This window comes from Misgurnus anguillicaudatus, chromosome 11, assembly GCF_027580225.2.
Source record: "Misgurnus anguillicaudatus chromosome 11, ASM2758022v2, whole genome shotgun sequence".
Taxonomy (NCBI): Eukaryota; Metazoa; Chordata; class Actinopteri; order Cypriniformes; family Cobitidae; genus Misgurnus; species Misgurnus anguillicaudatus.
This window is the reverse complement of record NC_073347.2, coordinates 4,475,346-4,503,166: the sequence shown is the minus strand read 5'-3', so window position 1 is coordinate 4,503,166 and position 27,821 is coordinate 4,475,346. Positions and strand designations below refer to the sequence as shown.

Below are 27,821 nucleotides of genomic sequence, written 5' to 3'. Positions count from 1 at the left end.
AATGTTAAATACACTTACAAATATGTCATGTTTATTTAAAAATTAGTTTCTTGCCCAAAATAGTATAATATTGTCCTACTTAAAGGACATCAAATAACCATAGGTCAAAAGTAATCAAAATGTCAAAAAGTGGTGAGATTACATTACACAAAATGTATAAAGAGATTAGGATACAGATTTCAGATTTTGCCATGTAATTTAAAATCAGTAACTGATTACAATTCTCAAGCAGTCTACCCAGCACTGCAGACTGGATAACTTGCTAATGGCTTAAACGCTCTTATCATCAAGGTCAAAATGACTGAAAAACAGACAATCTCCAGACAATACTGGAGAACTTTACTGAAGTATTTACAACCTCAGAAGCGATACACAGTAAATAAGTCGAGGGCAGACGTATGTAGAAACCTGTTATTCATATGTGCCAATGAAGTGTTTCCATCCGATATAAGTCACCAATAGTGGAAAACACAACAAAATGCTGCTCTACATTATCTGTGGAAATGATTTAATGAAATGTTTTTGTCCACACATTTTAATAGCTATTGGTCAAATGTTTTGTGCAGGGAATGACAGATGTTTGTTGTGTAACTATCAGTTTCATAAACTCAAAAGTATTAAAAGATCTCTATGAAACATACATGAAAAGAAAAACTAATGAAAAACATAATACAGCCTTACAGAATAAAGTAAAACCATTCGTAAAGGAAAAAAACGCTCTCTATGGTCCCGCTGAAATAAATAAGCTCAGGGTTTAGCAGTATGATATTGTAATGTGATCTGCTCATAGTCTCTGTTGGTCTGTCGGTGATGGTCTGTGTGGGACTGTATTTAGAGTCCTATAGCCTTGAACGGATGGCATTTGTGTCCCCATCCCAAAGCCCAGCCTCATTCCAGGCACACCACCGGCAGCATTGGGAAAGCCCTGCCTCAGCACACTGGTGTAAGCCGACGTCCCGTAGGCCATCTGAACGTTATAGGGCCGCTGCTGATGGGCCATCGGAAACACGACAGGCTGGACGTGTTTACCCGGAGTGTTGAAGGAGAATTCGGGCGGTGGACTGCTGGGTTTCGCAGGTGTAGAGGTGATGGGGTTCGACTCTTCATGCTGTTTAAACATCGCAGAAGGAAATGCAGCAGAACTGACGTACTCGGACAGATTGAGGGAACCGGTCGGGAGAGCACCGGTCAGAGAGGGCCGGCTCCAGTCGTCTTTGAATATCTGAACAGTAAGTGTGGACACCAGCGTGTTCAAGCGGTTGGTCACGTGGGCCAAAACCATCTGCTCATCAGCGTCCCTGCGAATGCGAACGTGGACGGAGCCCGCCTGTAAACATACACAGAAATAAATGTAGATGGCACCGAGTTAAACAAGATCAATCTGTGTAATTAATACTATTTATTATATTCTATATACTATACATTTAATAAAATAAGCCTTTTATACTGTGTAGATAAAAAAACTGTGACTGGAGAGAGATAGATTGTAAAGATTTTAAAACGACCGTAGATCACATTCAAACTTGGGTCTTTTGTGAGTACTTAGACCTGAATATAATGTGAATGTGTCAGTCTCATGCATTACAGAGACCCCTAAAGTGTGCTTCAGTTTCTTCATTTGTACTTTCATTATTTGTAATCTAGTTGCAATTTTAGTGATCTGGCAACTGTTTACTATGTCTTGTCCACAGAAGAATTTCAATTACTGACTAATAAACCTTTCATTGGCATTAAAGTGGAATTAATGAATCTAAACATAAGAGCCTGATAATAAATTTAGACAGACACAGACAGACAGAAAGACTTGGTATTAAGGTGGGAAAGTCCTGGCTTACAGATGGTTATCAATGAATAGAAAAACATCTACACACCAGAGAGCCAAAGCCAATGGTCCAGAAATGCTCGTTTCTGACTTCAAGAACGCCATCCAGTGTGGAGACCTGAAAAATCAATAATCACTCCATCAAAAGATCAGCTGAGAGTAATAAAATAACTTTACATAAGAGCGACCAGGTACAATAAATGACTAATCAATAATAAATCAGACCGACTGTAATAAAGGTAGACTGGCTCACCTCTCTGAGAAGTTTATCCAGCTGGCCAATCACATGAGAGGGTGTGGTCTGTAGAAAAGATAACCATGTAATGATATCATTTGCATTAAAGCTAGAACACTAAAGGTAATCTCTTCTGGCTAGTTATCACAGGCAGTGAGGATGAATGTATGTGATGAAACACACCTGAAGCAGAACCTTCCCACTGTACACGCTCATGGGATACATGGTGCCGAAGGTCATGAGAGCGATTGCGACTGCAGAGGCCGTATCCATCGCATTATAGTTACTACACAACATCAACACAACAACTGTGAATTCAATGCATCATTATAAAGACACTTTCATCATGAATACAACGGGTCAATTACAATACTAAGATGTTATTACATAGTTTTCGTTTTTAGTTTCTTGTTTCTAATCTGACCTAAACCACACTGTGAAAAGCACTATAAAAATCAACTAAAGATGTGCACTAACTATTTTTGTGGATGTCTACTATTTTTGTGAGAAATAAGACATTGTGAATATCTAAACACATCACAAATGTACAGTATTGTATCTTAACCTGCTGATTTTTGACCGGTCCATTGTTTTGAAACCTTTAATGTGCTGCGCTGTGCTCAACGTGGTAAAATGTAATGCTCATGAAGATGACAATAAGAAAAGGTCCCATGTCAGTCTAGTGCAGTTTTACTCGTAATCCTCCTGCGGCTCGCCAATATTTAATTTGTGGCTTGTAAATAATACGGTGAAATAATCATCATCAGTCATGCATCATTTCTGTTCTGGACAGATAGCTTTGTTAGAAAACCATACCCATTATATCAAGATGCATATCGATAAACGTGCTCAACTGCATACAGCGCTTGCACAAAGAAATTGTCCTATGACAATAAGAGTACCGTGAGATCAGACTGTTTCTTATGCTTTTGAGTTTTGCACGTGACACAGTGATGTATCACACACCAATCAATCTGTGCAGCCCCACATAAAATTAAGAGCAGAAGGAGGGCACTGCGTACGCACATTATAACAATGCTAAGCATGAAAGGAAATCATTTTGCCTTAGAAATTCGACTGGTAAATGATAAAGAATGACACACCTTTTATATTTAATGATATTGTATGTTCAGGAATAACAGGTTAATAAGCGGACATGATTTTTATGGCTGGATGTAACTTCGGATACTTTGCGGTAAATTTGTCTCGTCTATTGACTTTGTCCTATCATTGTGGCACTGCACTGGCTCTTATGAAAAAAATAGTGAGGACCACTGGACTACTGCATGTATTCATAAACTAAAAACACTGTGCAGTATATATGAAGAGTTTGGTTCCAAAACGCAATAAATCCATTTTGACAAATTTCGGTAAAAACCTGTTTTCTATAACAAGAAAGTTGTCAGGGTCCGGCCATTGTATCCTGTTTAAATATTGTGTCTTGTCATTATGGCTGGGTTCTGACAGTCCCATGTCTTATGTGAAGGCTCATGATCTTGTGTTTAGAGTCATGTGCCTTCGGTGTCTTGTCTCCTGACCCCGCCCCCTTGTTCTCCCTGTTAATTGTTTAATCATTAGTTAATCCCCATCACCTGTTCCTCCCTTGTTATCTTGTTTAGTTTTTGCTATTTAAATCCCTTTGTGTCTATGGTCCTGTGCTGATTCATTTTGTACTGTTTGTGTATTCCAGTTGTGTATTATTAGAGTCAAGTATCTAGTCTAGTCTAGTTTTCATGTCAAGCCTAGTGTTAAGTCTCTGTCGTACGTTGTTTAATGCTGTTTGCCCCCACGTGGGCTTTGTTTTGTCTTATTGTTCATTAAAGTCTTTTGTTTAACCCTTCATCGTCTGCTATTGGGTTCATCTGTCCAAATCCTGACAAAAGTGACAAGATGAAAACCACTATTTTCTGTTACAAACTTTCATAAAGCATCTTTAGGGCCCTATTTTAAAGATCTAAGCGCATTGTCTAAAGCGCACAGCGCAACGTCTAAATGGGCGTGTCCGAATCCACTTTTGCTAATTTAACGACGGGAAAAATGTTTTTTGCGCCGAGCGCATGGTCGAAAAGGGTAGGTCCTATTGTAATGGGAGTAGTTTGGGCGTAACGTGCAGTAAACCAATGAGAGTCACAGCTCTCATTCCCTTTAAAAGCAAGTTGCGCTGGCGCTATGTCTAATCCCTATTTAGATGACGAACTTTGTAAACTGAAAAACTAAGCGGAGGTAGAAGATCCCTAGTTTAAGATTAATGTTAAATAATTGTGTTGTTTTTCACTTGTATTGAAATTGTTATTTTTTTATTAAAACCTTTAAAACCCGTTTTCTTTTAGTCATGGAAGTAAAAAGCAGGCTTGTAATTGCTTTAAATGTATGGCTATCCAATATCATCAAAAATTAATTTACAAGTATGTAAGAAAATGTTCGTACTCTAAAAATACTTTATTTGTAACAAACAGGAGATAAAGAATTTACAAACGGCTCTCCTCACGTTTCAGCACTTTGGACAGCGTTTTTTTTAGCAAAAAGTTTTTTTTAAGCATACTTAAAATGTTTCTCATCTCACCATATCCACAGCTACATCATATACAATAAATCCGTGAGGTAGCATTAAAAAAAAACATTTAAAAACAGATGCATTTGTTTAAAGCAAGCATTTATTTACTTACCAGGCTGCAGGTGAAGCAGCTCTTTGTACCTTCTAACGTCTCATAATTAGTCCTCATTTATGTACAAGAGACTCAATAATAATCTTTTACATTCAATCCTTTAATCTTTCATATTTAAAAGCATTTTTGTGCTGCTGCGCATTCATGTACTTTGTGATAAGCAAACACACGTTGTCCTCCCGTTTATAGGCGCATATTACTAATGCGCTCTTTAAATAACATAAAACATATTGCGCCATTGACTTTAGACTTTAGAGCAGGTTTTTGTTGGTCAATGGCGTAGTCTATTTTAGTTGCCTCAAAATAGCAACGCGCCAACAATGCGCCTGAACACACCTCATTTTCAGACCAGAACGCCCATGGGCGCAAAAGGGGGCGCAAATGCATTTGCTATTTAAACAACGCGGCGCTAAACGTGAAAATTAGGGTGGAAACTAGCGAAAGACACTTGCGTTGCGCATTGCGCTGCATTGCGCCGGGTGTAAGATAGAGCCCTTAGGTTATAAAAACATAAAAAATTCAAATCCATAACTTGATTTTCAAAGATTTATTATAAAAACGAATAATTTTTTCCACAAAATGCAATAAATCCATGACAGTTTTTGTTTCAAAATGCTAGAAATCTATTGAATTCAATGTACAAATGTGCATTCATCTTTGCCATTTTATGTTCATTTAGTTGACTAGTTGTACACACTGACTAAAAAAATAAACATTAATGTCATTAATAAAAACACTTACTTTGTCATATTAAGATCACTGTCATTCCTGCGGTTATACTTGACGCCGTTGCTTAGCATTTTTCACAGCGATCAGCTGTAAAATGTTTTGGACCTGCTCGATTTTCGTAGCCTGGTAATACCATCCTCTGCTATTTTGCTTCGCTTCATAGACAGAGTCTGGCTGGGCATAATTGACAATCGTTTTCCTTCTCGTGGGAGGGGCTTGTCTGAAGTTTAAAATCATTGGTCTAAACGTAAGCCAATTACACATAACATTTGGATATGATGTGCTTTATGCGCCGGATCAGCCGCATCGAATCTCTGCTGTAAAATACACGTATGATGTGAAAACAAACCCCGTCGAGCGAAATACCAGAGTTAACATGGCTATGAACGACTTTTGCAGATTATGTAAAGTAAATCGGGCCATAGCTAGTTGAACACTATCCTTACGGTGGCTTTCCACTCACGTCTAACGGGAGGAAAGCCCCTCTCTCCTCTCAAACTCTTCCACCAGACAACCATAACCATATGTAAATTAAATCTCCCTACCTTATTTTCTGGTTAATCAGGAATGTCACCAAAGAATGCTTGCCCACGCGTCCTCCACCATTAACTGTGAACAATATAATTCCCTTCCATGATTTCTCGATCGTTGTGCACGTCAAGCTGTGCTGCACACAGTTTCTCGCTGACGATCGGTAAAGTTGATAAATTAAACTTTTCCAAAAACTTGTCGGGAACAGGGCAACAACATAATCTCCATTCAAATGTTTAACAAACACTTTTCTTGTTCGGGTTTAAGTTGGCAAGTGCCGGTTCTCCACAACAGAGCTCTCTGTGTCTCCATGTCCACAACAGACTACAACCGTGATTCGGCGTTTAGCGTCTACGTCACGGCTCTCAGCCCGCCCTCTGTTCGTTGATTGGACGGTCGTTTTGAGACCGGTGGAAAGCGGTTTGAATGGGAGGTATCTCAGACTGAGTACAGAAACGTAATGAAATTTAGCGGAAGTACGAAGTCTGACGTAGTCAGGCTACGATTTTCGTTGACTTTGAGTAAAATAATGTAAAGTTATTCATAAGATCCCCTGGGGTCAATGTGTTAGCATGAGAAACTTGATGCTGTCGGGAGATAAGCACCAGTCTCCCGAGTGCTTCGATTAAATTATTAGATGTTGATGACAATCTTTCCCGTCACAGAAAACAACCACAGGTTTATCAATGCCATTAAAGTATTATTTTGTTTTTGTTTGTAGATCACGAAGCACAAAGCAAATAAGGAAAACCAGGACTCCGCCCACTCAGCGCGCCGCCATTGTTTGTTAACATTGCGTGAACAGTGGGCTGTAATTTCTGGAATGGATTCATTGCGTTCTGCAAAAAAGGAGGAGTGGCGTTTATCGCATTTTGGGAAAAAAGGGAGAAAAGATGACAGAATATCACGGCGGATATTGGATTTTGCGTAAAATTAATTATTTACTTTTAAATACTGACCTGATATAATACTGATTTTGGCAGTAACTCATTTTTTTCAAAAACGGCGTTTATCGCGTTTTGAAACCAAACTCTTCATATATATATAAATCTACTTACTTGATTTCAATGAGCACATACGTGATGCCCAGAGCAAACGCTCCAGCGAGGTTTATCAGCACAAAGGGATTCATTCTGGGCAATAAAACGCTGCTCAGAGCTGGGATGAGTCCACATAGACTACACAACAACACAAACACACTTTTATACACTGACACTTGTGTGACGATAAAAAAAAATTAATGTCCGTGTTTGATAAAAGACACCCTGTACCTTCGGCTCAGATCAGCCACATGTTCCTGAAGCCAGCTGGTGCTCGCAGCTAAAGACACAAAGACACAAACTATTACACTGACAAACAGATGGACTTCTATCATGCATCTCTGGAAATAACATTTAACACAACAGATGAGTGTTTTAAACAGATAAAATCATGATGATTTTGAGTGCGCGTCTTTACGGGATCTTTATGTAATGTGTGTGAATGCACGCACAGATTCTGGAAAATCATTGGCAGTGTGAATGAATGACGCATTTTCCATGTATTTTCTGTAATCTCTGTGTGAAAAGGGCTCTACACATTCATGTGAACAGGTAAAATGATATAAAATTCAAACATACAATAAGCTAAATCTGCGATCATTTTTAGTTCTCTTTATCAGCGCTTTTTTATTAATCTGAATGTTGTACTACAATCATCTGCTTGAAGATCAAACAAATTATCCTGAAGCTTGTGTTGAATCACTCAACAACACAGATCAAATAAAGCCCAGGGACACCACATGTATTACACAGAGGTGAATTAAAGTACAAACCTGCTGAGGATAACAAAGAAGATCTTACCTTCAGATACAAAGACAAAAGGCTTGTTCTTGACGGACAGTAAAGTAAAGAGATTAAAAAACAGAGCCACCAATGTTCCCACCAGCAAACGACCACTGGAGAAACAAAACAACAACATCTCACAAAATAATACATCTGAAATACCAACAGCCAAACTGTAGCATGTCATCTAATGTTTTACAACCTTGTTCCTGGAAAGGCACATCAACACTGCAAATTCTAAATGTCTCCATCTTGGAGTATCTACTAATGAGCTGATAAAAAAATGTGTAGTGTTGGTTTGCCTCCAGGAAAATTTTTTGAAAACACTGATATAATGTAATATAGACGACAACAACATAAACAAACGGCTTTCGTGGCCCAAACTTAACATCTGGTAGACTTCCGCATAGAATCAATAACAATGTCCTTCTAGAGCAAATTATTTCTGATAACAAGGAAAATATATGACCTTAGTTCAGATCATAGCTAAAGTGATTTATCCATTACCCTTAGCTAACGTTACTGTGTAAAATTAATGTAAACCATGTTAACTAAAGGTCCTTAAATTCTTGCCTGGCTGCCATATTGCCTAACCTCAGTGATCTATGCCCGCCGTCTCCCCTTGTCTTTAGCAAACCAAAACATTTTATTTTCCACAAGGTATTTGTTCCAGAGGTCAGTTTAGTTACTTGCTAGACTGATAAACAAGCACAGATCGGAAATTAACTTTTGGGCCAGGCGCTTAACCCTGACAACGTGTGTGTCTGATGAAACAGTCTATATGACAAAAAATGACCAATGTGTGTGTATGTGTTGTACTCACGTGTGAACCTCTGGCTGCTCCATAAATCGCTGAACACTGAGAAAAACAACATTGTGTTCAGTCACTGCACAGCCAGAAAGACAAAATACAACAACAACTACTGTACAAAATAACATGAATGTGTATGAAATAACTGAGAGGCTCTTTACGCTTGGCATAAAGATGCATTTTGTATCACAAGTGGAGGAGAGAGACGCATTCATCTTTACACCTGGTGTTTTAATCCATCTCTTTTTGTCCACTTTCCACCACTTATGTCCTGATTACTTTGAGAGGATGATCTGTGGAGTCTGCACAGTGTTTTGTACATGTATATGTAAGAGGCTTCTCTGATATTTCGGCACAATTGATGAAATAAGCTCGCGCAACTTTCACATGCTCGCAAAATGAAACAAATGAAAAAAGTGGAGAGCAGCCGCTTTGGTTTTATCAATGAAAGCCTAAGAAAAACATGTTATGTTGCTCCTCTGAATGTGGTCAAAAGTGGATGAGCTCAAAACGTTTTACACCCAATTTACACCTATATTTAGCGTCCACTTGTGATCTAATCGACCAAAATGCATCTTAATAGAAGGTGTACACAGCATCTAAGACACTTTGTGATAACACATTATTGTCTTTGATATACATCTAATGAGGATTAAATTTTTGTAAACCGAATACATTGTTTGATTTCAAACCTACAGGGCTCTATCTTACACCCGGCGCAATGCGCGACGCAAGTGTCATTGGCTATTTTCCATCCTGCGCAATTATAATTTTCACGTTTAGCGCCACGTTGTTTAAATAGCAAATGCATTTGCGCCCCCTTTTGCGCCCATGGGCATTCTGATCTCTGAACGAGGTGTGTTCAGGCGCATTGTTGGCGCTTTGCTATTTTGAGGCAACTTAAATAGACTACACCATTGACCACAAAAAACCTGGTCTAAAGTCTAAAGTCAATGGCGCAATATGTTTTTTTTGTTATTTAAAGAGCGCATTAGTAATATGCGCCTAAACAAAACGACAACGTGGGTTTGCTTATCACATACATGAATGCGCAGCAGCACAAAAACGCTTTTAAATATGAAAGATTAAAGGAATGAATGTAAAAGATTATTATTGAGTCTCTTGGACATAAATGAGGACCGATTATGAGACGTTAGAAGGCGCAAAGAGCTGCTTCACCTGTAGCCTGGTAAGTAAATAAATGCTTTGCTTTAAACAAATGCATCTGTTTTTAAATGTTTTTTTTAAATGCTACCTCACGGATTTATTGTATATGATGACTCTGTACCTGTGGATATGGTGAGATGAGAAACATTTTTAAGTAATGCTTAAAAAATCTTGTGACTGATCCTGTCCAAGTCCTGAAAGGAGAGCCGTTTGTAAATTCTTTATCTCCTGTTTGTTACAAATAAAGTATTTTTAGAGTACAAACCTTTTCTTACATACGTGTAATTTTTTTTTTGATGATATTGGATAGCCATACATTTAAAGCAATTAAAAGCCTGCTTTTTTACTTCCATGACTAAAAGAAAACGATTTTTTACGTTTTAATAAAAAAATAACAATTTCAATAAAAGTGAAAAAAAGTGGATTTGGACACGCCCATTTAGACGTTGCGCTGTGCGCTTTAGACAATGCGCTTAGATCGTTAAAATAGGGCCCACAGACTGTTATTTTCACAGTTAGTATTGCTTATCTCCATGTATTTTATATTTTCGTAAGCCTCCACTGTAAAGTGAATGTAAGTTAGTGGAGTCACACTACAGCTGGGTGTTTTGTAAACATATCACTGCTTAAGGTGCAGTACACACCAAACCGAATTATATAGAAAAAAATATGAAGTCTTAGATCATTTCTATTTATTTGCCTTTCTATTTATATACATAAATACCAAATAAAGGCTTCTTTCACATATTTTTTTATATTGCTTATAATGCCCACAGTGAGGTGACAAGCACTGTTTAACATTCCCACAGCAGTAAAATACAGATTTCACCTTTCTTTCAGGATGAAGAGAGCACCCAGCTGAACCAGCACAGTAGAGGCAAACACGGCCAACACTTCAAACCTCTCGAATCCAAGACCACAAAACACACAAACAAACACTACATCACTGTCTGAATAATACGACTTCACTGGTGTTAAAGTTCAGCATTTATGTTGAAGTCATACAATGCAAGATTATTTTCCTAGCACAGCCAGCCTATTGTTATAGAAAAATCACTGTCATCTGATCCACAGAAGTATTAAGAAGAACTATTAAAAACGAACAACAAACAACTTAATATCAATACAGATAGCTGCTCATCCTGATATCATTTTATCTGATGATGACACACACAAAACTGTTGATTTTGTGCATAGAAAAGAAAAAGAGTCAACATTAGATATCATCACAACTGGATCAACTCTTATTTTAAAGAGTTTACTAGTACATGGCCATCAGATACAATAAACTTCAACAAACACCAACGTTCTGATGAAATGAATGAGGTTATTTATGTTACTTTAACCAGTGTATCCTTATACTAAAATAAAATCTAAGAACCTGCTTAATGTCAACACATTCATAAAGATAAAGTGTATAAAATGATCCTTACCCAAAAGTGTAGATCTGACTGGGCTTCTTTGTGGTCACCCAAAAACTTAGCAAACAGGTGATTAGACTGTAGACAAGAGATTAAATGATTTACTACTAAACTGTGATTGAACATATTATAAAGAAAGACAGAAATCAAGTAAGAAAATATACAGTAGATTCTAAACATCACTGAACACGAGTGTTTAATATGAACATGAGTGAAGGCAAAGTAAGTTACAGTGAATAGATGTTGTATTTTCTTCTTGGTTCGGTTGGCTTTCACATGGCCAAGTCTAAGAAATGGACCAAAATGTGCTTAAAAAAATCAGATGACATTAGTGCTGCATTACAACTAATCCCAACTAATCGTTTGCAGAATAAAAGTTTTTGTTTACATTATGTGTGTGTGAACTGTGTATAAAAATTATGTATATCTAAACACATACACATGCATGTATATACTTAAGAAATATATACATGTGTATATACTTTTTGATATGTATATCCAATATCTATCTATATATATCTAATATATATATATATATATATATATATATATATATATATATATATATATATATATATATATATATATATATATAAATATACATACTTAAAGGTATTGCGGAGGATTTTCTTTTTCCGGGTGGATCATCAAGACTATTGGTTTTCCCAGTTGTCAACCAGGGCCCGGTTCCCCGATAACCCTCACTCTTAGCGCTTAGAAGACATTTAAAAAGATATATCTTACCAAAGTTATTTATGTTCCTAAGTGTGTTCCCCAAAGTGTCCCTTAGGAAGCTTCTTAACACGCTGCCTCTAAGTTCGACGTAACAATGGCGCTGTCCCAAGTGACGTGCTGAATTATTTGCGATTGATTGCTCAGGGATCGATTTTCCACTTCACGCGAAGGTGCATTACGGTGTTAAGAAAGACAACACTTTATATACAAATGGAACATTACTCAAACTATTCCAGTACCCTTATTTTAACATAGTTTAAGTTATCCGTAAAATATAGACTATTAATTAAAGAATCAAATTGCCAGTAATACAAGTAGACGAACCGGGTATCCCTCTCTAGTCATCCACCATCCTTATCCCGTCGTGCCACTTGTGCCGCTTCTTGACATGGGTTTAACGACTTAAAAAAATGATAAAATACACTTTTATACTAATGGTAAGGTACTTTACAATCAGAATTGATTGGCAAGCAGCTGCAGTTACTTTTGTTTAATGCGGTATTGCTTGCCATTAATGTTTTCAATAAAAAGCAACCTATCTACAATAAAGTTAGATAGAGAATACGGTCTGAGAAGATCCAGCAGCTCCATAATGAGTTGTCTTGGAAGGCGAATTTTTTTAATTTAGCCACGTCAGGCAAAATGTCAAAAGGGTTGCCGAATAAAAAAATTGTCATGGACTAAACGGCTCCGTGGCCAGTGTTGTGTGGAAGTCTGTTCCCCCTATGTTTCCCTTTAGTGTAGTGTTTTTATAGTATTTTTATCATATTATACGTTTATTCTTTATACACATTGAAAGTTTTAATAGCCACTGAGATGTATATGTGTGCATTTATGTAATGTATCTTGATTGTTCTTGATTGTAAGTCAATTATTTTTACAGTATGGATCATATTATATGTATAATGTATATTTATTATGCATGCAAACATAGCTTTTTAAAACAAACAGTAGAGAAAAAAAAGACAGGCAATGTGTTAAAAGACATAAAACTGTCAAATGTATGACATATTTAATAAATTGTATAATAGAATACATGATATTATTGCTTTTTAGTATAACCAATTCAATCTTTAATCTTTCTAAATAAATTATAAATGTAACGTGATGAAAACGGTATAAGAAACATAGAGGGAACAAACTTCGACACAACACTGGTGCCGTCTTTGATTCATTAGTTCAAATACCAAATAAAGTCAACTGCATAAATAGTCTTGTATCCATTGCAAACATATTTTATTATAAGTCTTAAAATGTCCATAACATAAAATCATTGTCAGCATACCATAGTTTGACTTGTACTGCGCTGCGCTGATTTCTAAAGACTGTGGCGATAGCGCTTTGCGCTCAAACAACGCTAAGAGAGAGCTTATGAATGGTCCAGACCAACCTTACGAAAGTATGACTTACAGAAGATATACTTAGCGTACGAACGTTTTGGGAATCGTGCCATAGAGTTAAGGGAGAGGTTAAGGAATAGGTTAAGAACTACTTAGCGTTTCGGGGAACCGGGCCCAGGAGTGTAGTGCAATTGCATTTTTTTAAAAAGTGGAGAAGGCGATTCTTTTCTAAAATTCAAGAAAATCCTCCAGTACACCTTTAATATATACACATATTCTTTTGACTTCTATAGCATTTGTTTTTCGTAAGTCAATGAGTACCATCAATTCTATGGTTACCATCATTTATCAAAATATCTTCATTTGTGTTTAAGAGAAGAAACTCATACAGGTTTAGAACAACATGATGGTGAGTGAATGACATAATTTTTGCGTGAACTATCACTTTAACGTTCATAGTAACTATTTTGTGTTGTCAGGCAATCTTTTTATTTTTTGAATGAAAAAGCAAAGTAGGGAAGAGAGTTTGGCACAACCATCTTTTTTACACAATCAAAAAACACATTTCTGCTACAAATGAACACTTAATGTTTGTTTGTGGGGCCTACCATTATCATTCAATTACACTGAAAGCAACATGAGTGCAAATGTTACCCCATAGGTGGGGTTAATTGTAACAAACACCTGCTAGAAAATTTTATTGAAACACAAATAATACAATAAAATTCTGTTTATATACTGAAGGTGGATATTGTTTATATATCTGCCTAAAATAGATAGACTTCCACACATGCATCCATCCATGATCCTTCATCTAATCATCCTGGTATTATGCAGCAATGCATATCAATAGATTTTTTAAAAGGGCTGCACAATTAAGCCAAAAAACATAATTGTGAATTATTTCCGCTGATATTGTATTTACAGTTATCATTTTGATTATCATTGTATACCTCATTACCATGTACAGAAATCTTATTATTCATTTATGCCTAGGTAAATACAGTTTTACATTCTATGGCACCTTTAATTGTAACACTGTGTCACAACTAACCCCGCTGTGTACATTTTTTTTCAATCCCAGCTATCAGTTTTCTAGGAGTTGCAAATGTTTCAAAATGGTGATATATTTTAGGTAACAAGACAGTGATTAAAATAATATAAGGTTAGATTTGCTCTGGATTTGGAGACTTTAGTGACCTAACCCTAACCCAACTCAGAAAAAAAATGATGCCTCCAAATCACTCTTCAAAACTTTTCACAATATCACAGAAGATCATCTCCTGACAGTAAGAAAAAAAAGACCAAAAGCACAGATTGCTTAGTCCTGTATAAATATCTAAAGTAGATGTGTTACAATTAACCCTGCGTTAGTTTGTGCCCCGCTCCCCCCCCATTTCCTAGGACCTATAGTACTCGCTCCATTATAACACATAAGCGGTGAATTAATATAACACGTAACAACACGACATAACGCAAAGTAATAAAATAAAACACGCAGCAGGATAATAATATAGCCCTGAGTGATTCTATTTATTGGTGACAGAGTGCATTCAGCTGTCTTTCTGGTGGAAACATGAGCCGGTAATGAGGTCTGGCCGAACGTTCGCTCCAGCTACAGTACTGACAGGGAGTCAGTCAGCCCCAGTGAAAAACAGACTCTCAATCCCCCACCCCTCCCCTCTCCACTCCATAATGCCCATTTTAATAGCACAGTAAACAGTCAGAATCTTAATGGGGTGGTTTCCCGGACAGGGATTAGCTTAAACCAGGACTAGGCCTTAGTTAAATTAGGATATTTATGGCATTTTTAAGCATAATTTATAAATAAACATTACTGGTGTGCATCTTAAGACACAACACTCGCAATGATATATTTTTGAGATGTCAGAGCACGTTGTTTTTGATCAACACTAACATTAAAGTTAGTCTGGGACTAACATTAAGCCCTGTCTGGGAAACCGCCCCTCTGTGTTTAGACATGACAGACTGATGTCTTTCACTACAAAAGTAACTTTAGTTAGAAAGTGTGTTGTGTGTTAAAAATAAAATAAAACTCTAAATATAATACACAATATATAATAACTGGTACTCACCTAAAGAGATCGAAGATAGTGAGGTATGTGTACGCAGTTAATGCTGAAAAATAAGAGGTTTCAAATCAGTATTATCTCACTCCAAGACATCTGTAATACAACACAATAAGGTTAGGCGATGACCAAAATCTTATATCACAGAATTCATATTATTTTATGATAAAGATATGTATCACGGTAGGGTTTTCTTTTATTAAGGTCTTTATGTTATTAAAAACCTTTAATGCCATAGAATTTTCATAATTCTCACAATCAACTTATACAAGCATTAAAGGAACAGTATGTAAGAAATTGATATCAATAAATCATAAAATGGCCCTGATATGTCACTAGACATTAAGAAATCATTTTCATTTCAAATACTTATATCACTCACAACAGTGGTCTGGCCAGGATATTGTCATTTAAAAAGTGGAGTTGCAGCCCTCAACTGATGTTTATGTTGTCATGTTGTGTATTGGCCACCAGTTGTGAGATTGCAGTACCAGTTTTGACCACAATCCTACATACTGTTCCTTTAAAAGACATAAAATACCTCAAGCTCACTGAAGATAAACAGTCAGTGATGAAATAAGGATAATAAATAATAATGTATACAGTGGCATGAAAAAGTATGTGAACCCCTTGGAAGGAACTTGTTTTCTACAGTGATTTGCCATTTAGATTTATTGTTTGTGTTTCAATGGCTTAAAATCACGTGATTTAAAACTGCGGTGCTTAAAGGAATAGTCTACTCATTTTCAATATTAAAATATGTTATTAGCTTAACTAAGAATTGTTGATACATCCCTCTATCATCTGTGTGCGTGCACGTAAGCGCTGGAGCGCGATGCGACGCTCGATAGCATTTAGCTTAGCCCCATTCATTCAATGGTACCATTTAGAGATAAAGTTAGAAGTGACCAAACACATCAACGTTTTTCCTATTTAAGACGAGTAGTTATACGAGCAAGTTTGGTGGTACAAAATAAAACGTAGCGCTTTTCTAAGCGGATTTAAAAGAGGAACTATATTGTATGGCGTAATATCACTTTTGGTAGTATTTCGACTCGGCGCAGTAACACCCTCCCTCTCCCATTATGAGAGTGAGAAGGGGAGCGGACTTTTCAGGCGAGTCGAAGTACTCCCAAAAGTGCTATTACGCCATAAAATATAGTTCCTCTCTTAAATCCGCTTAGAGAAGCGCTACGTTTTATTTTGTACCACCAAACTTGCTGGTATAACTACTCGTCTTAAATAGGAAAAACGTTGATGTGTTTGGTCACTTCTAACTTTATCTCTAAATGGTACCATTGAATGAATGGGGCTAAGCTAAATGCTATCGACCGTCGCAGCGCGCTCCAGCGCTTACGTGCACACACACAGATGATAGAGGGATGTATCAACAGTTCTTAGTTAAGGTAATAACATATTTTAATATTGAAAATGAGTAGACTATTCCTTTAAATACATGTACAAAACTTCTGGGTGTGTTTGGTTCACCTTGTGTTCTGATTTGTGTTTGTTTTGTACCAAAATGTCTGCTTGTGGATCAATAATGTGCCATGTGTCTATCTTGACTAGATCCTTGACTAGGAGATATATTTTGTTTAAACCTTATTAAACAGTACTTCAAAAACGTAAGCAAAACAAACAAATAAAAACAGTAAAGACTTTGTCAGAATCAATATGTGGGCTTGGGTGAAAGGATGAGGTAATGATACTTAAATCCCATTTGTAAAAGACAGATAGGGCAATGCATGCATAAATCAAAGAGCAACGACAGCAAAGCAACAAAGATGCGTGTAGTGTTACTGTGTGTGCAGATTAAGGTGACTTGTGTGTATGTTTACAGACCTAATCAATGAAAAAGAAGAGAAGATGAAGACGCAGCGGTAAACCAAGCCTGGATCTTTAGTTGAATATTTAATAACATCTACAGGCTGGAGCATCAAAACACATCTGATCGTCCTCGTATCCTGACCTTCAGCCATCTCTGTTCAACCCCCACGAGAACACAGCGCCATTAAAGACACTAAGTGCTGACTGGTTACTCGAAACATAAGCAAAAACGTTCAAGAGCCTTCGAGCGAAGCTGTAGTCACAGCGGCCCACAGTGAGTATCGCCTTTCCCTGCTGCCCGGTATTTTCGGTAAGAAAGATTTGCAAACCGCAGCGCTCAGCCGTCATCAAGTTCTGGAACAAGCATCGAGCGGCTCGGCTCGGGTGTCTGTCAACGCGGCATATTAAAATAACAATTGATCGCTCCATATGTAAACTAAAAGCTTTATTGACAAACTACAAACCAACACCTGGAAGGGAGGAAGTGATAGGATGCAGGGGGCGGCTGGCACGACCCGACCCAAACTGACCTGATCCGGCAGGTAAACCGAGAACACTGCTGATCTCAAAGACTTCGAGAAATCACAGTGGGGTGGTACGGTAAAAAACATTTCACAGTATGACACATAAGTTTGTATATACAGAATATTAAAAAACTTCATTGCATTTGATGCTTTTGATGATTTGGTCTTTTGATTTGGAAGTAACGTGAAGGAGACTGCAGGCCAGGGTCAGTGAATCTCTGGTGTTTGACGGCATTTATGCATCAAGTCACTTTTGTCCTGTCTGCTATCAGTTTACATAGGTTTAGATTGCTCTGTAAATCTGTTGGTACACAGTTAAACTGGATCTGCACATACATACACACCAAACAAACACATAGATGAAAATTCATAGCGTAGCGTTATCACTGCACATACACAGAAGCACATCTAGAAATGGCTTTAACACAGTTTACATGAGCAGTGCAACACATTGTTAAAAACAAATATTAAGAAAATATTAACGAAAATTGCAAATGATAATTAAAGATTTCAACGTAGGCTGGAAGAAGGTGCATAGTAGCTTATTTCTCCTTCTGTGGACTTAATGAAGTCTATGCGTATAAATTAAAGGCGGAGTCCATGATTTTTGAAAGCCAATGTTGATATTTAAAATCACCTAAACAAACACGCCCCTACCCCAATAGAATCTTCTGTTGATAGACCCGCCCCACACATAAGCAACCCGGCAAGGATGTCGGTTAGTAGACACGCTCCTTACTGCTGATTGGCTGTAAGTGTGTTTTGGTAGTCGACCCGTCTCCTTTTCCAAAGCGTTTTTCAAACATCGTGGACTCCGCCTTTAAACTTTCTTATACTGTTTTACAACAAAACTTAACGCCATTTTTTATTCTTGAAGTGATCTATTTACTGTATGATGATGAGATTAACTGTGTTCGATTGGACTGCCGGCTGAAACTTGAAAACCCAACATGCAATCGTGTGTGCACCCAACAAAAGCGCATGTGCACAAAGCTAAATGAGTTCATGTTTTTTGGTTTATGGAAAAATACACATAAAAATGTCTCAAAACAGCTGTCTTAGGGAATGTCATAGTAAAAAAATGATTATCTTATCCGAATGTAAACATTTTATTCTGGTCTTATAGACATTCATATTGAAATCTCTGTCATTAAAGGGATAGTTCAGCCAAAAATAAAACTTCACTCTTATGTTGTTACAAACCTGTAAAATTTCTTTGTTCTCATGAACACAAAGATAGATATTTTGATGAATGTTTGTAATCAAACCGATCAAAAGCCCCATTTACTTCCATAGTAGGAGAAAATAATACTATTGAAGTGAATGGGGCTCAGGAACTTTTGGTAACAAACATTCCTCAAAATATCTTACTTTGTGTTCATCAGAACAAAGAAATGTATACATGTTTGTAACAACATGAGAGTGAGAAAATGATTACAGAATTTTTATTTTTGGGGGAACTATAAGTTAACTAAACAAGAACAGAAGAAGAAGAAGAGAAAATCACTCACATGGTATGACTGGCTATCTGTATCTTTATAAGAAAGATGAATCCTTATTTTAAATTATAAATCCTTTTTTGCCAAATGTTTATCATGAGTTTAGATTTCCTGAACAACTTTTACGAAAGTTAACATGAGATTAGTGCTGCACAATTAATCGCATCGCAATCACAATCGCGATGTCAGCCTGTGCGATTATATGACAGCAAAATGTTGCAATTATATTAAATAAATTAATGTGTGGACTTGTTAACACATACTTTCTGATAACAGTTTGATGATTTTCCTTGCTGTTTAAAAAAAGAAAGAAAAACAAACAAAAAAGGCAGTGCACGTGTGGCATGCACGTGTGTGGTGTGCGTCGTCACTTATACCAGAGCGAAGATGGATGCAGAGGAGGTTGACAGTGATCTGGTAGCTAAAAAAAAAAACTCTACGTCTGTTGTATGGCGGTATTTTGGATTTAGGATTACTGACACTGAGCAGTTGCTACATCACGTGGCAATACGAAAACATTTCTAGTTTTACAAATACACATTTTAGCTAAACTGTGTGTGGATTTTCCTTAAAACCCATCAAGTTGACTCATGATACCATTTAGTATAATCGCAATCGCACATCGCAATATTAGCATCAATAACTGCAATGGGAAAAATGACCCAAATCGTGCAGCCCTACATGAGATCTTTTATTTCATTAACAGACAGTAAATCAGATGTGAGAAATAGAAAGGTTTAAAATTCAGCCTTGCATTTTGTTTACATCTGTGCCAGTAATCCATGCAGTCAGTGCATTAGCCTATAGGAATTTACATACACATCCTTTTCTTTCATAGACTATGGACCCCCTAAAGTAGCCTTGGCCACCCCCATCTGCCACTGTTTGTATATAGATCTAACCTTACACTGTATTTAAACTTTTAAAAAAATGTTTTTTTATTATACCTTCTAAAATGAAAATCCTAGAATCACCCCTGTTCTCCGCTATTGACTAGTTAATTAAGAGAAACGCTTCCCTGCCAGCAATCCGTATTTCCGCTATTATCCACCAGGTGGTGCGCTTACCCAACTTACAAAACACAGAAGTATCCCCTTTAGGTCAACCAGTTCAAACTCTGTGTATGTTTTGATAATCGCTCTGTGTATTTTAAAAATCGCTGTGAATTTAGGAAAAATGTAATGCATATATTAAACAATGAACGTGCTTTTTGACCTTGCATGCATGTAAACCTTTCCCTCAGAAACACATATTAACCTTTCTAATAATGTTGAGTCTCATAAAAGCCAATAGTGACAGCATATTTTTATACAAATCTTTATTTATGTTTGTCTGAAAGAAGTACTCTGGAATGACACGAGGGTGAGTAAATAGAATTGTAACTTTTGGGTGAACATTGAATAAACTGTCCTGCATTGCACATGTGTAGTGTTTATGTGACAGAGGGTATACTGGGTAAATGCATCAGATTTCAACTTACCCATACTGTTAGTGGAACTGCACCACATCAGCAGACAGGCTGTACACATCAGATTTAATACACCAAACAGAAGAATCCTCCAGGACTGAAACACAAGATATAAGACAGAAATCAACAATCAATCATTTGACTTAACTAACAAATGCAACGTTAAAGTCTAACATTTATTAATCAATAATGTTCTCCTCTCTCTCTCTCTTTCTCTCTCTCTCACAGTGTGTGTAAACACTGACCTCTACTGTATGACACAACACATCTGATCTTAATCCTCACTCAGATCATTATTAAAACATTACAATAATAGACACAACAATAACTCTGAAAAGTAGTCATAACCTAATAATCACTGCTGGTTACTTCACTTTATACTGTGACCAGTTTATAAAACCAGTCCATTTTTTCTTTTAATAATATTTATTAATTGTAATTTAGTGATCACTGATGACCGGAGGTAATAAGAGACACAATAAAGAGATTGTTTGTCCTTACATCAGCTTGTTCTGAACTCATGAGATGAACCATGCAACTGTTCACATTAAATCACTTTGTCTGAAGTTTAGTTTTTATATAATATTCCTTGACTTTTTTATGTCATAACTTATTTGGACTTTTATATTTTTATATGTTTAGTCCCTAGAGTACAGTTGTGTACATGACTTTTCAGTCTTTTCAGTCACTTTTCAGTTTTTTACTACATCCTTGTTGTGTTAATGTAGTCTAATGCCGCCCTCATTTCAACCAACGTTACAGTACAGTACGATTCAGGATGGTAAACCCTTCACAAATAGTCCACCGCCAAACAGTACCCTTACTTGACAGTATGGGTCAACGTCATTCTCACTCGAAGACAAAAACAACAGTTGTTAAATTTACTGACTGACCAGTAATTCTGCAAAATAAATAACTAAAACTAAAAAACAGTGTTTCCCATAGACTAGACTGGTGCTGATCCCCACAGCCCACCCATTCAGAGGGCCAATATATTTGTTTGGTTTTTCGGCACTTAAAAACGAGGTTCCCATTGATTTACTCTTTAATACCTGGTCCTATGTAATTTCACAGCTGGACCGCCAATATCATGTTTGGTCATATTATGTTGAAAAATATCCGAAAAATGTATTCTTAACTGAAAACATATTGTGGATGTGGCATTAGATGAAAATGCAGTCATGCACGAAATATATTTTGTTTCCTTTTTGATAGTGAATCACAGCCCCCCCATACAGTAGTTTAGTCCATTGTTCAATATTTCCAGTTATATGATTATATTCAGGTTTGTACTCAAACACAGTAAAAGTTTGTGTTTATCCACAAAGTGTGTGTGTCTGTGCATGTGTATGATGGTACAGTGAGAAGAAATCTTATATTTGTACACAACACGTTCATATGGGAAGCAGCTTCCAGGTTAATAAACCTTGCGAAGCAGTTTTCTCTTTGTTTCTGCAGTTAAAAAGACAGCCAGAAATCCTGGCTATACTTGCATTATTTTAATAGTTTCTTTATTTTTATTTTATTTATAGATCACTCAGGTTTATCTAATTTAACTACTTGTGTTTTGTTCCCCTGCACTTCAGGCATTTTACACACACATGTTCTGCACCTTGTTACTTGATTCTGACTTAATTTTATTTTTTATAAAAGTAAATTCTGATCTAGTTTAGGTCTGTAAATGTTGGAATGCTTTTCGTTGTAACACTGTCGTGCTGTTGCGTGGTGGCACATGCACTTTAGCTGAAAGCGCCAAATGCTCTGGGTGTCATATTTAAGAGTTCATCAAACTAAACGTCAAAAACAGATTTTTTCAACAGTTATACATTTTAAAATGCATTTAAAACAGGGTGTTTATCTTGTCAAAACTTGAGCTATGTTTCTTTAAATATTGGTGATGACACAAAAAGTATTTGCACCGAACCTATATTTGACACGATTGTCTCTTTTGTAAATTAATATTATGGTTGGTGTTCACTTTCAAATGATAGGAAGGAGATTCCTGAAACAAATGTTATAAGAATCATCAGGTATTTCTGTACCTAAAGTGAATACAGAGATGACCAAAGTCAAAGTAAGCAAGCAGGTATTTCTGTGCAAAATAATAAAGCTTTGGGTCTATAAAATCATTAATTTCAGTATTTTCCGTTAAATGAATTGTATATAAAGCTTTTATAATAATTTACTTTAACAATCACAAATTATATGTCATTTGTGTTTTTTATCATAAATACTTTGAAGCACTAAATCTCAAAATTAAATAAGTTCACTAAATTGGCTTCACATTTGTTATTTTTTGAGGTTTAGTTATTAAAAATATTTTTTTGTTAATTCTTTGTGTGATGATGTTCTGTACATTGTGGCTTTAAAATGTTATGAGGAATCATTTAACAAATGTTTATACTGCCTTTCATTTTAATTTAAAAAAGATGAAAATGCATCGTCAGTTTCGTCTTCGTTCATTACTTGAAAGGCGGTTTTGGTCACTTTATCAGAAAGTTGTGTTGTTCATCTTTCCTTAGCTTTAACTAAATAAATGAATACATTGACACACTTACCCGTCTGTCAGAGGCGACCAACCTACACTCCTGGGAAAATTTTCCCAAGATGGAGCGATGAGTTTTCCGGAAAGGATGTATGGTGCCCTACAGATGAGGAAATACATCATTAATAAGATCAGATTGAACAAAAGCTTTACAACAGACTGCAAGACTTCAGTGCTTACAAAACTTTAGTAAAAGCATACACAATATATTCACACATATGAAAAAAAACTGCATTCACAGCTACAAAAATGTACGGTATGTAAGGAATATTTGAGGACGGGCCTTTGAATTATTAGAAAAATAATGCACACACTTATTTTTCAATAATTTATAGGCCCGGAGTAAATTATTCTGCTTATACTACGGTTACCACACCTCAAGACATCGATCACATGATATATTTAAAGGGATTCGTCCGTTTTTTGTACTTTAATCGCTATTGTGATTAGGACTATTTCTTCCGCGTCTCATCCAACTGCTCTTTTGCTTTTTCCAAAACATCATTTAAAAGCTGGCAATGGAGGCTTGAGCTGTTGATAGCATTCTTCTAATGCAGTTATTAATGAAGTTATTAAAAAGAGAGCGAGATCGACAGAGACACACACAGAGAGAGAGAGAGAGAGAAAGAAAGAAAGAAAGAAAGAAAGAAAGAGAGAGAGTGAGAGAGAGAGAGAGAGAGAGAGAGAGAGAGAGAGAGAGAGAGAGAGAGAGAGCGAGAGAAAGAGAGATTGTGTGAACAAGGCGACCTCTGTGCATATCTAAACAGCTGTGTTATTGCCCTTAGAAAATCGTATGTCATGTTGTTTTTGTTAGCCTGTTATTACAGTTAACTATGCAAATTGATATGGACCTGTAATGCGGTCAAGAGAGCTGCCTGGAACTGTTCCACGTGCGTTTCCCAGAAAAAACTGCACACCTTAGAACGTTCATCAGCCAATAAGATTCAAGCATTTAACGGACCCGTAGTATAAGTGGAAAATAATGTGTTATGAACCAACGGCAACACATTGTATTATACCAGATACACAAAATAACATTGTTTTTAGCAATGAAATAGGTGTACTTTAAGGTTACATTGGTCAAAAACAATAAAGACAATAATCAGACCTGTTTTATTTTAGTAAAAATCTGAACCACTGGCCTGACCGGGCCATTAGAAAAAACCCTTACCGTTAGGCCCTGTTGGATGGTTTGGTTCATGGGGTACAATGCTTTATTACAAAATTATGGGAAGAATTAACTGGAATAATACTTTAAGGCCTCTTAAAAAGTGGACATCTAGAATTTGTGCTGTAACACATACGATCAAACTGAAAATAAAGTTACCGTCTAACATTTCCTCGTCCTGGCCATGCAGACTACATTATGTCAGAAAGTGGCAGAACAAGTTTTTCAGTTACTATTACAAAGTTACCAATCTTAGACATTACCGTAAACATCTGTCAGTCTCTATAAGTTGGATGCTGCTTACATTCACAATTATAAATCAAATCTTACCAGCAGTACATAAGTGTCTGATGATTCATGTTTCTTCCTGTGCACTGGAACATCTGTACATGAAAATAAAACACATTCTTATCTTACTGAAAGCCTAGAAGAGGTTAACGTTAGCTGATAGTAACCGAAATATACACTGTTAGAAACATGAACTTTTAATAACAGTTACACAGAAACGAAACTTGATTTCATTATTGACGGCATTTCGTGATTTGCATTGAACATTTGTACATGACTGACTGTGAGTAAACAGTGACTGACCAGAGTCTTTTATATGAATGACATCCAGCGCCATCATATCAGGTCTGTCTGAAGGAGACATCTTTCTCTCGGTCACTCCTGAGGGCACTACATCAGGTGTACTGCTCACTTTTCTGCTGTAATAATCCGACATATGACTGTGATATGTGTTACTGTGAGCCATCATCACAGACGTGGACGAGCCGTCCAACGCCATTCCTGCTGCTTACGTCACTTCCGACGTGAACTGCGCGTTCCAATCTTTAAAAGAAAAGTCACTTCATTTCCACCTTAATTTTCGTTATTATTTTTTGTTATTGTATGGTTTTTGTTTTATGTATATAATCTGGCAATATTGGAGGTACACACAAAAAGTTCATTTAAAATGAAAATTGATTTTAGTCATATAACACCAAATCAAATCCACTTAAATTACTTTTATTTTGACACTGGGATAATATTTACACCGGAATAGATTGCCTCCCGACAACGCGAATGCCCATGCGCGTCACTGCCCTCTGTCCTCTGTTTCACATAGCAGAGCTGTAGCAACACAAGAGCGAGGCAGAAATCGTGGATTTTAATAAACTTAAAAGTATAATTAACGTTATAAAATAGGCAGATTGAAAATGGCTGGAACTCTAGCACGTAAAGCTGTTGATCATCTCCGCAGTAAAGAGTTCAGAGAATATCTTATGAGGTCAGTCACTGTTTCTCATTGCTGTTACTTGTCAAAATCTATGCAACACGATACTAGTGTTCCTGTGACGTTTTGATTTTATACAGTCTTGTGTGTCAGTATATTAATTGTAAGAAACTAAACATATGAATGTTTCGCCACTGTGAAGGGCATGAGTTGTTTTACCGGCTATGACCTGCACGGGACAGTATAATGTTTACAAACTGTTACAAGGTCCAGAATAACCTTTGACTGTAAAAAAATCAAATGCTTCTCATGCGCTACTTTAATCAAACTGTATTTTGAATTATTTGCGTTGTTGTGTGATACGCCGCTTTTAAACTGAATTAGAATTCCGAAATAAAAAGTCACGATTTTATTTTTTTTGATTTTTAATACAAATGTTTGTCTTTTGTAACCTATAAACTAGTGTGAATCGAAACATCGACTAAATTCCGATTTTATAGATGTAATCATTTTAAAACTTAAAGACTCACATCGACCAATACGGATGAAGGATTTTATGACGTCATTCTGCACTTTCGTGGCACCTTGAACAAAACTAAAAAGTTGCAGAGCAAGTTTTCAGTTGACAAAACCTAATTATTCCAAAACGGGTCTCTCTCTCTCTCTCTCTCTCTCTCTCTCTCTCTCTCTCTCTCTCTCTCTCTCTCTCTCTCTCTCTCTCTCTCTCTGAGAATAAAACTTATTGAGAACTTATAAGCCCAACATTTTATATGTCATTATATTTAATAAATGTGTACATTTATTATTAATAAAATATGTCAAATCTAAAGTGAACTATTAAAAGATTAAAGTGAAAAGGATTTGAGTAATTCTTTACAATAGATATTCAACATGAACTCCTTGAAGTTTTCTTCTTATCACATTTGCGTCACATTATCAACACCTCAACCAGGAATTTTTTACCGTTTCTAACAATATTCTAGTTTTTGTTATTTAATTACTTACAGACATTAAACAGAGATGATTGTTGTGTATTGTCTTAATAGTTTTATTTTGTAAAGTTGTGTGTAGATTGATTACAAACAAGTTGTAACATGATGATTTTATTTTTCTGTCATATGTTGGTCTTCTCTTCCTGTTGGACCTCAGTACAGTAAGTTCTTCTTCTTATTATTTTTTATCTGATTCCATCTGTACTGATAACTCATTACCCATTGATCGCAGATATCAGTCGTTGTTTACTGGGATTAAAGTGGTCTTGATTTTTCCAGCATTTCTGGGGTCCAGTGGCAAACTGGGGTCTGCCTATTGCTGCCATCGCTGATATGAAGAAGAGTCCAGAAATTATCAGCGGCAGAATGACCTTCGCTCAGTGATAACAGCAGCTTGTGTAATAGTCTGGTTGTTGTTGGCAATGTGATGTGAGGTAAAAGATTATTTAAGGTGTTTTGTTTTTGTCATCAGCTCTCACCTGCTATTCGCTGCTGTTCATGAGGTTTGCCTACAAGGTCCAGCCCCGAAACTGGCTTCTGTTTGCCTGTCACTTAACCAATGAAACGGCACAGCTCATTCAGGGCAGCAGACTTATCAAATACAAGTAAGAGAGTTTCTGCTTTATCTCTTTATGAAAGATTTGTGATCAACATTCACCACAAACAGAACAGTCTTTGCTGGAAATATGTCTGTTTTTAATAGATCATGTTCAGGTTTAATGTGATGTTCATTTTAGATTGAAATGTGGTCAGTTTTTGTAATGTTATGATGTAAATCCACATTTTCTTTTTTCTTCCTTAGCATGGAAAAGAAGATGGCCAAGTAGATTCTGCCTTTATGAAGATCAGTCAATCTGTATCGTCACATGTTTTGCCTACATCTGACAGATTTTAACACAAACCAACCATGTTTTTCTTATATAGATTATATAGATAAAATTGATTTCATGCAAATCTTCTCACAGATTCTGTGTCTGTTACATGCATAACTGTTAACTCATACTGTGAGTTCGGATAGTTTGTGATTTAGATTTATTAGATTAATTTATTTCTGGACTATAATGCAATGCACTGTGTATGTTTAAATAAAAATAAATGTACTAGTGTTAAACTTGCTGATTTATGTTGCTTTTAGAAATGCAATCACCGGTAGAAACATTTCCAGGTAATCCAGGATTGCCTGTAGAAGTCATTGAGCTTTCTAAATACAAA

General features: G+C 36.4%; 2 protein-coding genes across 2 annotated transcripts; one reads left to right on the top strand and one right to left on the bottom strand.

The window, feature by feature from the left end:
• Positions 1 to 491: 491 nt before the first annotated feature.
• On the bottom strand, positions 492 to 25,232 carry slc30a6 (solute carrier family 30 member 6). The gene is made up of 15 exons (XM_073872878.1): positions 24,993 to 25,232; positions 24,732 to 24,784; positions 23,247 to 23,333; positions 20,701 to 20,785; positions 15,377 to 15,419; positions 11,222 to 11,283; positions 10,614 to 10,698; positions 8,630 to 8,665; positions 7,825 to 7,919; positions 7,255 to 7,303; positions 7,042 to 7,161; positions 2,241 to 2,343; positions 2,076 to 2,123; positions 1,872 to 1,940; positions 492 to 1,327 (listed from the first exon to the last, which is right to left on the bottom strand). The coding sequence occupies exons 1-15, from the start codon at positions 25,186 to 25,188 to the stop codon at positions 785 to 787; spliced, it is 1,674 nt and encodes a 557-aa protein (XP_073728979.1). The 5' UTR covers positions 25,189 to 25,232; the 3' UTR covers positions 492 to 784.
• A 244-nt stretch (positions 25,233 to 25,476) lies between these two features.
• On the top strand, positions 25,477 to 27,720 carry mpc1 (mitochondrial pyruvate carrier 1). Its single transcript, XM_073872879.1, has 4 exons — positions 25,477 to 25,675; positions 26,889 to 26,988; positions 27,085 to 27,214; positions 27,412 to 27,720. Exons 1-4 carry the CDS (start codon positions 25,601 to 25,603, stop codon positions 27,434 to 27,436), a joined length of 330 nt encoding a protein of 109 aa, XP_073728980.1. The 5' UTR covers positions 25,477 to 25,600; the 3' UTR covers positions 27,437 to 27,720.
• Positions 27,721 to 27,821: the final 101 nt, after the last annotated feature.